At 40.9% G+C, this 15,491-nt stretch overlaps 1 protein-coding gene across 1 annotated transcript in view; it reads right to left on the bottom strand.

The window, feature by feature from the left end:
• The window catches only part of GRID2 (glutamate ionotropic receptor delta type subunit 2), a 1,102,380-nt gene extending 1,089,666 nt beyond the window's left edge, over positions 1 to 12,714 (bottom strand). Inside the window, exon 1 of the mRNA XM_075066158.1 lies at positions 12,245 to 12,714. Coding sequence (XP_074922259.1) covers positions 12,245 to 12,332 — 88 coding nt within the window. The 5' untranslated portion in view covers positions 12,333 to 12,714. The remainder of the gene's footprint in view (positions 1 to 12,244) is intronic.
• Between the last annotated feature and the right edge of the window lie 2,777 nt (positions 12,715 to 15,491).

Genomic DNA, 15,491 nt, shown 5'->3' with positions numbered 1-15,491 from the left:
TGCTCCAAAACATCTGTTAGTCTATAAGGTGCCACAGGATTCTTTGCTGCTCATTAAGGACTAGGGTCCCAATCCAGCAAAGCATTTAAGTACTACATGCTAAATATTAAGCATGTGAGTAATCAGACTGACTTCAAACACATGCTTCAAAGCTTCACTGTATTTGGGGGTCTACATTATAACTAGAGTGACCAGGTGTCCCAATTTTATAGCGACAGTCCAGATTTTTGGGTCTTTTTCTTATATAGACTCCTATTATCCCCACCCCGATCCCGATTTTTCACATTTGCTGTCTGGTCACCTTAATTATAACCAACTATGTAACCATTACAGAAAAGAGGGAGACAGGGTTCCCCCTCCTCTTTACACATTTCGATGTGTGATCTTTAGGTTGAAATGTTCCCAATTAATACTAAGTTGTTTAAGATGGGGGTACCGGGGGAATAAATCCAACTTGGTTTTCAGGTTGAAGTCTCTATGCCAGTTATAGAAAGTTTAATAGAGGAACACTCAGTGAGACTTGGAAAGGTAAAAACAAACTTTATTTAAAAGAAAAATGAGTTAAGCAAACAAGCACGCAGCCACAACTTAGGTAATGCTACAATTATACTTACACTTAAAAGGTGTTACTGATAGTAAGTACAGCCTTATGTTTCTAGAACCTAACTGGAGCCTTTTGATGTTAATATGAGCTCTCCTGCAATTTAGCAATGCTACTCCTTTTACAATTCATTAAAATACTAAGTAACATTAAACCGGCCTTGACCATAATTCTATTTCTTCTACTTCCCTTATTGGCTCTTTAAGCTACAGATTATTTAACTTACCATCTGCATCAACGTCCTTCCCATACTATCAATATAGATAGCATTTTAATAGAAGGTTCCAAAATTCTCAATAACGCTTGTTAAAAATCTTGCTCAAACCAGTTATATCCAAAATGTAGCAGCTACGTAACCCTGGGGAAATTCAAAGTTAGCAAGGACATGACCATCTTACTGTCTCCAAGTTTATCTCTAAGTTTCTCTCCCTAGCATCTCTAGTTTCCCATACTCCTTTACACATAGGCTTGGGGCCTAAATTGCCTAACTTCTACTTATTTCTTAATCTAATCCATCCTATAGGTTAGAGAGAGGGGTACTTATACCTCTATGCATGGACCCAAGGTCCAAGTGGGGCTACTGAAATAGTGGAGAAAAATACTCTCCCCCAGGTTGGTTATATGTTGCATAATGAATCTATGGCCACAAGAAATCACAGGGCCAAAAAAGAGTTAAATAACACTCCAAAAAGGATTAAGTATGGACAACATTTCCAGTCAGTTTCCCGGCATGGAAATCATCTGTGCACTTAAAAAAAAAAAAAAAAAAAAAAGGTTATTGGTGGAGTGAAAGTCTGAGTCAAAGTTTGGATCTCAGTTCAAATTCAAAGATTCCTCAAGTTTGGTGGCAGAGAGGTTTCAAAAGTAGAGAGTCAGTCTGAACACACATCTAGTTACATGCTACATTCAGCCTCAAATTTTGAGGCACAGACTGATCAAGCCTGCAGTGATCAAGAAGAAATTTTCAGAACATCTCAAACTGTAGACTATGGATCACATATGGAGAGTTGGCTAATTACATGGAGTGCCTTCTCCTTATTTCGAGCAGCTCAACTGCAGTAAAGTATGTAATATCCATTTCCATAGAAGCAATTGCTATGGTTGCCACATGGTTGTTATACTTCTATCAGCAGAACGGGAGGTGGCCTTGTGGTCAAATCCTTGTCCTGTTCACAATCTAGTTGAGAGTACTTGAGAACTTCCAAAATGCACCGCACAACTATGAAGTTATATTATGGTTTCACCTTTTTCTAAATCAGATATCAACTTTTGCTGACGGCAGGTCATCTGACCAGGTAGACCAAACATAAGAAACCCCAAGACTATATGCAGGGACTAATATGCAGACATTGCTTCTCATGATTCTACTGTCTAGAAAATTTTACAGCCTTAGAAGAAATGAAAATATCCTAAACAGCATTTTGCTTTTTGAATGTATTTGAATTGATGTTAGCAATTATGACAGTTTCAATACTGACAGCTCTGGAGAAAGAAGTCTTATCAGAAAAAAAGATGGGTAGTGGCACTGCAAAGTTCCCCACAGTGCCTCATGCCTGTGTACATCCTAATGGAAACCTGATTTGGAACATGTTGCGTGAACTGTAATTTAGTCTCCATCCCTATTCATATCTTCCTATCAAGGCAAGGGTGCCAATCAATGCCAATTTTTGTGGGAGTGATATGGACACTTGTCATCTAGGAAGCTAATTAAGACCAATCAACAGCCATTAGAAAAACAGAAGCTGGGTTCTGGTAAGTGACTTAAAAAGTGAAATGCACTGTATTCCACAACCTGAATATATTTCCCCCCACTTCACCTGCCATGAACAGAAACAAACAAAAAACAAACTTACTTTCTGGTGCTACCACACTTCTTAAAGCAAATGCACCATGTGTGACACCACGAATCTTCCTTATCGCACCAAATCCCACATTCACCTTATACACTACACAAAATTGTGGGCACCATTAAAAGAGGACATTTATCAACTTTTGTATTTGCCACTTTTGTATTTGCCACTTTTAAATTTGCCATTTAAAACTATATAAAATGAAGTGTACTGTCAACAATTTTGTTTTAATAAGAATGAACAAAGACTCCATTTGAAAAGAAAGGGTGGCAGGGAAGGAGAGGGACGTCCTTTCACTGCAGAGCTAAGGTTTACAGAGATTGGCAGCATTTCTTATTCCAAGTATATGGAATGCTGTCAATACAGCATAACTGATAAATACTATGGTGCAGTGAATGTCAATTTTTAATGGTGCTCACTACAGGCCTGATCCAAAGCCCATGGAATTCAATTAACATCTCCCCATTGACCTCAATGGGCTTTGGATCAGGTGCTATAGAGTGTTACATTTTGACATCTGTGTCCTTATTGGGTTTGCCAGGCACCAGCAATGGTGCAACTTGTCCTCGTCAGCCTTAAGCGTTCTCACATTATATACCTTCTATCACTTTATTGTTTTTGTTTTGCCAGGCGTCAACAGGTATGATGAGATGCAGGCAGTAATGTAACACCAAAGCTATAAGTTGTATGCAAGACTTTCAGCAACAAAACACTTTCAACATCTATGCAGGCAGCCCGTGCAAGTTTAGTTTGGGTTAGAATGCAAGTGTAATGAAACTGGCCTCTCTCTCTCTACACCTAAGTAAAGTGGCTGATATTTTCAAAAATACCAGAGTGACTTAGGAGCCTAAGCCCAGTTGAATGTCAACAGGACTTGAGCTCCTAATTGACTTCAGTGGTTTTATTTTTACCCATCAGCACGACCAAGGGGCAGCAAGCATGCAGGCAGACAGAGAAGAATGTAGGGCATCAAGTAAGATTTTTGTAAGGTGGCCTTTAAAGGTATTTTATTCTGTACTGCACCCATCTCTACCTATGGGAAAAATAGGCCACGTCCTCTATATCTTAACTAAAAATAAACAAATAGGACATGAAAAATGCTAGAGAAGCCATTTATTCAGTGCTTTGAGATGGAGAGGTGAGTAAACTGAGGCACGGAGACTACAGGATTAAGACTGAGGTCTACTAAATCCCTATCCAGTGCTCTATGCACAGCAATGTGCTGCTTCCCATCAAAACAGTGAGAAATATTACTGTTCACAGCTCTATCATGGTACAGATTAACCAGAACCAATCAAAAAAAGACATTATAATGAAATCTTTATCTCCATTTGAGTCTGCATGGAAGATTGGGTGTGGGGTGTGCAGGGTAGCAGAAGAAAAAAGGTTCTGCAAAACAACCAATTATTGTTTGGTACATAGATTGCTAAGGCTAATACTAAACTTATTAAAAACAGTTAATGATTTACAAGTAATGAAGAAATAAAGAAGATTGAATTCTTTAAATCTGCATTAAAGAGTCCAAGAGGAATTATCTAATGATTTTCACTGCATATTTTATAAGATACGTGATATTTTATTCATGGGTAAAAGCAAATATAACAATTAGGAATAATTAGCATTTTTGCAGAGTGTTATCTAATAAGTTCAAATACACGTACAATTCTTGATTTAAATTCTGCGACTTTGCAATTTTTCCCCTCTGATTTAGATCTTTTCTACTTAATGAAACTGCCGCAGAACTTTGTTCTCAACTTTGATATCTTATTTCTTCCCCTCTCCATTTTTCACTCATCTTCCTTTTCAGTTTCCTCTTGAGCATGCCTTGTCAGCTAAACTTAGAATAAACTTTCAGGAAACTTCTGTATTTCATCTTCTTCCACCATATTTCCCTGTCATTCCAAAACTATTGTGTATAACGAAAGCTACTTAAAATCTAAGCTGTCTCCTGCAAATTTTATTGCAATCAGTTTACAATTGCCTAAAACTACATTTACTTTTACACAGGAAGACTTTGGTATAGTTTTAATACTACACATACACATTGCAGTTACTAGGTTATCTTGGCGTATACTGAAGTGTTACCCTTTTTTCCAGCGCTCACTTCTCCTACAGTTCACACTGTACTGTCTATGTCATGCCAACTTCTGTTCCAAAGCAAGTATGAGGCTCAAAAACAATGACAAACCAATGTTGCACAAAAACAGATACAATTTCCCCCCTTTCAGCATCACAAAGTGACAACATTGCCAAAGTCCCACCTCTTATCAGAATTCATATTTAGCACCCAAATTCTTCTCCGTGTCATTATCAGCCTAAAATGCTTTTCTCAGTCATCTGGTATTTAAACAGAAAAGTAACAACTATCCAAGTCATATGCACTATTATTAATTGTTGTCTTTTCTGAACCATGCCAGTTGCCCCCTCTCTCTTTCTCCTCAGATTTACTAAGTAAAAACTGACATGTACTGAGAGAATATCACAGGGGAGACGTTTGGTGGTATGTATGCAAGGGAGCATTTTGAAAGCTGAAAAAAAGGGATGAGAACAGAGGCCTTTTCCTCTCTCCCTCTTCATTTTAGTTTTCACCCTCTCACTTTCCAGATTAAAAACCATTACACCTTTACACTGACAGGCAGGATGGGAGATAACTATTTCCTTATCTGCACCCTCTAGGTAAAGCTACTCTCGGATGCTGAAAATTGGTGAACAATTTTCATAATTCATGGATTACTTCAGATCTACCTCAACTGCTGTTGACAATGGCTTGGCTGCTCGCATAATTTAATTGTTTCAAACACCTGGCAGAAATGACTTGCTAGACTTTCCACATTCCACCTGGTCCCTATCATGCTTTCTGCAACACTGGTCGGTAACAACTTGAACCAGTCTACATTAGCAGCCAACTTGTATGAAAAAAGTTAGGTAAGTCTATCAAGAGCCATTTTTAGTAACTGCAGCCTGCAATGAGTTGCTTTCCTAGTTATTGATGGACTTTATACGGGGGCGGGGTGGGGTGTGTGTGGAGGTAGCTTGAGGATCAAGAGGCAACACAATAGGGAAGTCAGGGTGTCAATATGCAACAATCTGATAGGAGGATATTCCTTGAAGTGCATATGGACTTTGGAAGTAGCCTGCCAGTTTCGCTAGCTCAGATGACCATCAGCTCCTTCAAGGATAACCAGAGATCCCGATTTTATAGAGACAGTCCCGATTTTGGGGTCTCTCTGTTATATAGGCTCCTATTGCCCTCACTGCCATCCCGATTTTTCACACTTGCTGTCTGGTCATCCTAGCTCCTTCTCATGTCCAAAACATCAACAGGTTTAAAAATAAGTAAATAAATAAATAAATAAAATAAACAAACAAACAAAAACACAAACCACACCACCACAGACACAATGATATTCTAGGTTTTCAAGGGCACAAGGTAACTATATTTATTGAACTCTTGCATTACATTGCCTGATGGCGTTTGGCACATTAACACTTTCCATACATCAATACTAGTTAATCTGTAGATCTTATTAAGATGATGTAAATGAATTTTCTGGATTTAGACATTTTTTTCTGCTTTTCACCAATACAAACAGTTTCCATTTACTATAACAAGTCTACAGCCCCAGGTCCATCAGGAATGTTTCAGACATTGCCCATGCCCTCAATTTGCACCACTGAAAACTGAACACCTTTCTGGTATTTTAGTGTATACAAATTATAAAATTTTAGAATTTTATATGTTAGGGTAAGTTGTGTTTTGGCAAATTTTAGCATAAAACCAGAAACCATTATAACCCATACCAAGATAAAGTTTGTGTCTCTCTTAAATTTTGTCTCAACTCTTTGTCAATGCCATTGTTAAAAAAAATAATTTGCTACAATAAGATAAAACTAAACACAATGATCAACAGTACAAATAGCCGGAAAAGGCTAAATAAACACATTTTTAAAAGCACCCCCCATAAATTCTACAAGCTGTCACCGCAGATAATGTAAATTCAGAGCAGGCTGTAAATTTATGCCTTTATCTGAGGAGTAACTCAATACCACATGCTTTAGAAGATGAGGGAGAAGAAGAGAACCAAACTTAATACTTTCATTCATTAAGTTAAACAAACCTTAGTTGGTATATTTACACTGTAACAGTCTCAGCCATAAGAGATCCCCACCATCACACACACAGTACTTTCAGAGATAGTACTATGAGACTGTAACTAGTCATTTGAAAGCATACATAATATCAACGGTTGACATGTTGGACATTTGTTAAAAAGCCATTTGAAATAGGATGTTTATTTGTTTAGCTGTATACAGTACGAAGACCCTGAAGTAATTTAAACAGCCGCTAAGATACTAAAAGCAGTCACTTAAGTCTTTTGAGTAAATCATACTCACTCAGCTATAGGCCTGATCCAAAGCCTACTGGAGTCAAAGGACAGACTCCTGTGATTTCAGTAGGCTTTGGATCAGCCCCTACGTGATGGCAAAGAAACACACTTCAGAAAGCAGTGACACCTAATGGCAAATATGTCCTTAGAAGACAACAATGAGCCATAATCTATGCACAGAACATTTTCCCTTCTAGGAGTAGTGTAATTAGCATTAAAAATACATTATAGGGACCCAAAAGGTATAACAGTGCTAAACTCTTGGAAGAGAATTTCAAAAATAATGCATATAGAAGACATTAAGTATGTAGTGTACAATATATTTTGGAGACTCTCAGATATTAATAAAACATACTAGCTGCTAAACATATGCTATGCTGTGTACTTCATGACTCCATAGCACTGTTAAAAAAAAGCTACCCTGGAGAATTATAGTGAAGTGTTGAACAGAAAACTGAAGGCTTTTTTAGTCTATTGAAATACTCATTTTTTCCTAGTATCATGTGCTTGTTTATTTCCTGCACCATATAAAACAGACTTCCACAAATATGAAATATTTGTGGGACTACAATATTAATGAGTTATTGAGGTACATCACATCATTCTTACCAAGGGCCGTATTAATCACAAGATCAGTCACAGAATCTATTTAATAATATACTACATAGGTGCAGAAACATGGGCATAGGAAGCAATAAGTAGTAAAAGGATTGTATGCAAAATGGCAGGGCTTATGCTGATATACTGTATGTGAGAAATGTCTGAGTTTATAATGAAGTATATAAAACAAGTTCTATACTAAAGAGATTTGCACAACACTTTACTTATAAGGCACACCTGTCAAGGGAGCTGATCAGATTCTTATACTGACACACATCTCCACAGTAAACAAGTTCCTTGGGGTGGTACTAGACAGACTTTGTACTAAGCAAATCGTGAGATGCAGATGTGTATACTTCCATACTAGTTTTTTCACTTTTCCTGCATAATTTTTTTTGTGGGGTAGGAGTGGTATTTGAAGGATGTCACAAGATCTTAGAAAAAAACATGCCTCCACTGAATATACAAATTGTCCCTCTATTAAAAATGTAGAGAGGATTAGTGTCTACACACCTTAACATGGTTGGGACCCAGCTGTGCACTTGACTTCCATCGAGTACAGGATACTCCCTGCTGCAAAGAGCTTGCCGTCTAAAAACTTTGGTGTATTATTGTTTTTCCAAAATTCTGTTATTTAAAAAAAAAACTGCAAGACAAATATGTGTTTTCAACTTTCCACTTGATATGGAAAAAGTTAGGAACAGCATGCTATTGGGTATTATTGGGTGGTGAAAGAGATACAATATAGAGTAACCTTGACTTCATTTGCATACTGCAATCTTATTGGTTAAAGCAGTACTACAGTTGTACTGCATTACTCTTTAAAGTGATTGTAATGACTTTACACCTGCGCTCTTATACAATAAAGATTTTATTTGCTACCTGACCCAGATAGCTTTGCTTCATCTGATACAGGCATGTGTTTATGTATTTATGCATTACATAAACACATTACACCAAGATATTACTGTGCACATACACCAAGATAAAGGAGTGAGCACTTATTACAAAATATAAGACCCTTGGCAGAAGATATGAACCATACGCAAAACTTGCAGTAGACTAGAAATGCCACCTAATCCTTGCTTAATTAAAAGCACCATTCTAAACTCCTGTTGTGTTTAGGGAGTAAAGCGTGGGACGAGATATATATATAAAGAAAATAGCAGGCAGCGTGGCTAATCTCAAAGACTTCATTGCTTTCGAGCTACATAAATCAGAGCCACTTTTTGAATAGACTCATAAAACACAGTATCATTGCCATTCTGCTCACAGCTTTTGAGTTCTTCCTACAGCATACAGATCATTAGAAAACTTCTAAGCAATCAAGTAATGTGAGTCTGATGAAATTACTGAATCAATGCATAGGCTCACAGAGATGACAACACAGAACTGCATAATTTTGACATGTCATACCCCCCTCTTTTTATATGGGGTAAGTATAATTACAGTGGAGGTGATTCATTTCAACATTTTCACAAGCATGCTTAATGCAGTCTTTCTGAACTGCCAATTCCTATTTATAATACTTAGCCAACAGCAACATGTTAACTATGGGCAGCCTTATCAATATTCAGAGGAACATATTTTGGAAAATAGAGCGATTTGACCTAAACATTATCAGAAAATGCAACTAGAATAATTAAAAGTGTTAGTTTGGAAGAGAAAAAAATGAGTCAGTACTCCATAAATGCAAAAAACTCCCCACACCACCCCCAACATGTTAATCACAGCTTGCTAATTCTAGGTAGCCATTCGTGTTGTGGTAGTCTACTCAGCTGTCTGATAGGATAGTTACACATTCAGAAATACAACCGTTTTATGTTAAATATATCAAATACTCAACATGCAGTCAAGTGAAGCAGTTAGTGCACTATAATGAGGAATGAACACTATCATAAAGGAATACATGTGCAAAGGATTAATATGTTAGTTCTATTTCTTCTCAAGATTCTCCTCCCGCCCTCTGCACATGGGCTCTCTATATTAGAAATATTTTCCACTTGAACAGAAGGAACATGTTAACATTGTAGAATTATGAAAATAGCTTATTCTTCTCATTGCCTGAGGGCATCTGTATTACATATCTGTGTTACTTTTACTCCACAATGTGAACATTTCCTTTTCTTCTTTGGCTTTGAAAATCCCATCTACAAGTATTAAAATAATTTGTTGATTGATTCTCTCCCCCATCCTTTATTATTTAAAATATTAAAACTAAAAAAAATGCCATCTTAAATTAACAATGACTTTTCATTATTCTTGCTTAAATACATTATATGTTAACTTAATATTACCTATACATGGAAAAAAAATCTCATTAGGGTTTCATACAACCTAGAATACAAAATTTAAGCGTCATTTGGGGTATTATTATGGTTTTCACCTCTGAGTTCTACAGGATTGCCTGTTTTAACTGCTGACTTAAACATTCAAGTATCTGTAATTGCAGGTCATTTATTTTCAGTTTTAAATTATAAATGATTTAGAGCTATGTGCAACAATTTATAAATTTGCCAGTATCATGGCAACATAAAGCAGTCTATAAAACAGCTAATCTCCTTGTCAAAAGTTTAATTGTCTTTCAAGTCCAAATTAATTGTGTGAGAAGGAACCACTTTGGTTCTCCACCCCTTCACCCAGAGGATTTATTGTGTTGATGCATCTACCAACTAATGGCATTTTAAAGAAAGAGGGAAGCAGTAAATACTTGTCATACATGCCAGATACAATAAATAAGTTTAAACAATAACAAATAGAAACAACAACAATTACCGGTGCAGAGAGAAGAAAGATATTTTCCTCTTTCTGAACTATACCCAACAGGTACAGTACATGCAACTGATCATTTAATAAAAAAGACTGAATATAGTTCATTCATTTTTCCCTTATCAGGTAGATTGTTAGAGGGTAAAGATGTCACCCCAAACCCTAAGATGTGGTCAATTAGTGATAAGCTCCTAAAATCAAAAGCACTAGGCAGTGTGACTTATAGTTTACAACGGCAAAGAAATTAGTAAGCCATGCTCTCTTTAAAAGGAGGGCATATTGCTCTGCCTCAGTAGAAGACTGGAGGTTCCAGTCAAGGCTAGCTATTAGGATTGACCCCTGTAAAGTTCTGTACCCATGGGGTTTGATAGCCCGTGGGCGCCTGGCAGTCTTAAATGAAGGGATGGACAGCTGCCCCAACGCTAGTGTCACTTTTAAAGCTGCAAGTGTAGGGATGGAATGCTAAATTCGGATCTTACTTTCCCTGCTATACACACTGCTGCTACAAATGATAGGCACAGATAGACATGTTTACAAAGGCAACCTCAGAGAGCGGGCGAGCCCCCTGGTTCTACGGTGCTTAGCGCTGGAAGCCAAGAAGGGATCCGAGGCAGAGCACTAGCTGCATTTGCACACCCAGGCTCCCGCACGGCAGACACCTGAGAACAAGCTCACCCCAGACCCCAGCAGGGCGACTGCTCGTTTGTTTTTTTGTTTTTTTATTGCCCGCCTTGCGGGAAGGCATCCACATTTGTACGCTCTTGTTCCGCCTGCCTGTTTGGCTTACAGATTACTCAGCGATAGCGGGGGGAGTTGAGAGCTCTCCCCTCCAGGCAACTCTCCCCTGGGGAAGGTAGGGGAACCCGCGCTGTTCCCTGGAGGGGAGAATAAAATGCCCGCACGAGAGGCTGGGAGGAGGGACTGTTCCCTGGCAGGCCGGGCTGTCACATGGAAGGGGGTCCAGCTGTGTCTCGCCCCCTATGCCCCGCTCTCTGGATAAAAATGTGGGTTACAGCTTGAGCTTGCTGCGGACAGCGCTGTGAATAATAATTGTACACACACAGCGACTTCCTGCCTCCAGCTCTCTGACTCCCCGTGTGGCCATCGTGCTGCCAAGAGGTGGGGCCACAAGCAGCTCCAGGGCTGGCTCCTTAACGCCTTCCAGGGCAGCAGCAGAGCAACCCCTAGTCCCCCTAACTCCGCGGCCGCGCTGGCCGAGGGGACGCCCCCACCGCCCTCTCTGAAAACCGGGACGAGGGGAGAGTTGGAATTACGCCCCGCCGTGCACCTCCCTGGATCGGGGACGGAGCAAAGGGAGGTGCGTCTGGCCCCCGAGTTCCCGTCTGTACAGCAGCTGGCTCTGAACCCTTCCGGGAGAGGGTTTACGCGGCCCCGGCTCGCTGCCGCTGCTGCGCCTCCTCCAGCTGGGATAGCAGCAGCGCCGCTTACACTGGGGCTGGGGGGGGAGCAGGGGAGAGTGAGATGGTATAGGAGATGAACGGCTGAGTAATAATCACTAAAGTGGCAACTCCGGTTCACTATCATAGCCCGAGTGTTGACAGCACTAGGGAGAAGCTATGCAACAGCTAAATGCAGTAAATCCCACCATTTTAGCGTTGCCACTTATGAGGGTCATTTTCTGTGCGGGCATCCAGCCTTCTAATCTCATGGAGCCTGAACCTGTGAGCTGCTCAGTACTGTCTGCAAGGCACCGAGCGCCCTTAGCTCCCACTGAGGTCAGTGGGAACTGAGGATGTTCAGCACATCAGAGGAGGCACTCAGCAGATCAATGAATTGTGCCCATAAATTCCANCACACCATCCATCAAGAACCATTTATAAAGAGCAACTGTAAAAAAAGAGGGGAGAAAGCAAAGACCTTTATGGGAAGCAATGATACGGGGGGGGGGGGGGGGCAGCGAGAGCAGGAAAGAAGATGGCAAGAAGGAAAAGGGACTGCAAAGAGAGCGCGAATGAGAAAGAGACGTTACAAAGGGGAGCTCGAAAAGTAACCAGCAGACGCAGCAGCCCCCTTACCTATATGAATGATTGAATCTGCAATCGCCGTTTCCCAGGTTCGAGTCCACCAGACAGACACAACCAAGATGAGAGAGAAAACTTCCATGTCCTCCTGGGGTTTAGGTTTTTTGTTTTTTAGAAGAGCGGCAGATCTCTTCTTACAAGGAGGATAGTGAAGGACAGCTCAGCAAGCCCAAGAGTTGGAGATGCAGGAACACTGTTTAAATCCCGATTGCCTGTGTACAGCAGCTGATGGGAGAGCCCAGGGTTTGCGGCGCCCCTCTCCTTCGCAAGAGCCCCGCGTTACTTCGGGGGGCTTCTGGGCATAGCGACCACACCTGCTGTTAGTTCGGGCAGCGAATCCATCCAGCCCGATTGCTTCTCTGGGCAGCAGGCGCCTCTCCGTCAGACCACCTCCATCCTCCCGCAGGGTCCAGGGATCCGCTCAGTCCCGGCTCCTGCACAACAACTTCCAACCCACCACACACACACACACACACACACACACACACCGCGCGCGCGCTCGCACGCACACAAAAAAACCCTCTTGGCCCCAGAGCCCGAAACCCCGGGAGTCCGCAGCAAATAACTCGCCTTCAGTAAGAAACGAGACGGAGCGGGGTATCAAATAAATAGGACATCCCGGTTCTAGAAGCCAGATTCCTGCAGGAAAAGCCCCCCCTAGGCCAAAAAACAAAGTGAACTTCAAAATAATGCAGATAGTAATGCAGAGATTTTCCCCCACCCCCTGCTTAAAAATTGCTTCCCACAACTGGTGGATAAATCTGCAAATCAAGCCCAGCGTGCTGTGTCTGTCGCGCAAGGTAGTGGTTGGACAGGGCAGGAGACAGAGAAGCAGTGCCTGGAGCAAAGCAGAGGGAAGCAGCTGATGGTCCGCAGGATGCTTCAGAGCTTGCTTTCCTGGTGGGATGCAGAGAGAGCTGGCAGCTCCAGCACCAACCAGCACGTTGCCTAGAAATGGATCACTTAAGAGGAGAAAAGCGAGCGAGCATGTTATCAGCTAGAGAGACGGAGAAAAAGCGAGGAGGGGGCGACCCTCTAATAACCACCTCCTCCCCCATCTGCAATACAAGGGAGAAGCAAAACAGAGCTCTCATCTTCCTTGACAGCTTCAGCTGGGACGGAGTCAAAGACAGGCAGGAGTGCAGGCAACCTAAAATGCACTAGGGGAGGAGGAAAGACCTTTTTGAAGTGTAATGCTTAGCTTAAAAAGAATCCACCCCCTTTGTTTAACCTTGTAACTCCACCTCAGGTATCAAGTTCAAAGCTAGGTGGACACTTCAGCTTTTCTAGTCTTTGACAACTGAGTCAGGGACATTGCTTGAAGGGAAGGGGAAAAAAAAAATCAGGGTCACCTGGTCGCAGAGGAATAAAAAAAGATCTAGAAAGCTATTTATATGATTTTAATTATCTACAATTTTGATTGAATACTCACAATTACTTTAAAACTGAATTGCCCCTTCCCCCCCCCCCCCAAGGGCCAATGTAAAAGCCATGGAAAACTTGCACTTACATAACACTTTTCATTCTCAAGGCACTGTAAGATCTTTAACTGTTTAATCCTCACCCACCCTTTGAAGTCAGTATATATATTATCCCCATTTCACCATTGGAAACCAATAGCACAGAGAGATCAAAACTTCTCCTATTATCATATTATTCCCCAGGTGCCCACTTCAAGGTTTTTCACTTTCCTCTGAATCATGCTTACTGGCTCCTGTTGGAGACAGGACAGTTGACTAGATGGAGAATTGCTCTGATCCAGGATGATAAAATTTATATTCAACCTGAGCAATTTATAGTACACAGTGTGGAACCTATGTGTAAGCTTCACTCCCACCTACAGCATAGCTCTATAAACACCCCTTCTGTGTCATTTCTAGCCCTCTCCTTAGCAGAGACTTTTATAACAGATTGATATTTTTTGGCAGAAGCTAGCTGAAGATCACCAAATTTGTGACCTGTTCAGTTCTCTAATGGAGAACAGTTACTACTTTAAATTATGAGCTGCACTCCTATAGGCTTACTTAGGAAAAGTAATCAAGGATTTAGGACAGGAAATAAAAATAAGTTCTTGACAAAAAATAAAGCATTAGTGCATCTGCTAAAGAGTGAGATATTGCTTGCATATTTTAAATTTTTAGCTTTGTTTAGATCCATACTTCCACAGATGGTGATGTTCAGAAGATTTAGGGCAGATCCAAAGTGTATTGAAGTCAATGGCATTCGTTCCATCAACTTAAGTGGGCTTTGGATAGGGGCCTTAGAGTATGGCAATCTTAAGTCAGACAGATGCATCATGGAGGTGAATGCCTGGCTGCAAAGATAGTGTCGCCAGGAGGGCTTTGGCTTCCTCGACCACAGGATGCTATTCAAGGAAGGACTGCTAGGCAGAGATGGCATTCACCTTTCGAGGGAGGGAAAGACCCTATTTGCACACAGACTGGCTAACATAGTGAGGAGGGCTTTAAATTAGGTTCAGTGGTGACAGGTGAGCAAAGCCTACAGGTAAGTGGGGAACATGGAGACCTGGGAGATGGGTCGGAAACAAGAGGGAGCATGGGCTATAATAGCAGAGAGAAAGGAGGGTCAGGGCAAAACTGGGAAGCAAGATCAAACCAGTATCTTAAATGCCTATATACAAATGCGAGAAGTATGGGTATTAGCAGAAAGAACTGGAAGTTCTAATAAATAAATACATACAACTATGACATTGTTAGCATCACAGAAACTTGGTGGGATAATACACAACTGAAATTTTGGTGTGGATGGGTACAGCTAGCTCAGGAAGGATAGACAGGGGAAAAAGGGAGGAGGTGTTGCCTTATATATTAAGCATGTACACACTTGGACTGAGGTGGAGTTGGACATCGGAGACAGAAGTGTTGAGAGTTTCTGGGTTAGGCTAAAAGGGGTAAAAAACAAGGGTGATGTCATGCTAGAAGTCTACTACAGGCCACCTAGCCAGGTGGAAGAGGCTTTTTTTAAACAGCTAACAAAATCATCCAAAGCCCAAGACTTGGTGGTGATGGGGGACTTCAACTATCCAGATATATGTCGGGAAAATAACACCACGGGGCACAGACTATCCAATAAGTTTTTGGACTGCATTTCAGACAACTTTTTATTTCAGAAGGTTGAAAAAGCTACTGGGGGGAAGCTGTTCTAGACTTGATTTTAACAAATAGGGAGGAACTTGTTGAGAATTTGGAAGTAGAAGGCAGCTTGGGTGAAAGTGATCATG

The sequence above is a fragment of the Chelonoidis abingdonii genome, chromosome 5 (genome assembly GCF_003597395.2).
Source record: "Chelonoidis abingdonii isolate Lonesome George chromosome 5, CheloAbing_2.0, whole genome shotgun sequence".
Classification (NCBI taxonomy): domain Eukaryota; kingdom Metazoa; phylum Chordata; order Testudines; family Testudinidae; genus Chelonoidis; species Chelonoidis abingdonii.
The sequence above is the reverse complement of the archived record's forward strand: the minus strand, read 5'-3'. Positions and strand labels throughout refer to the sequence as shown.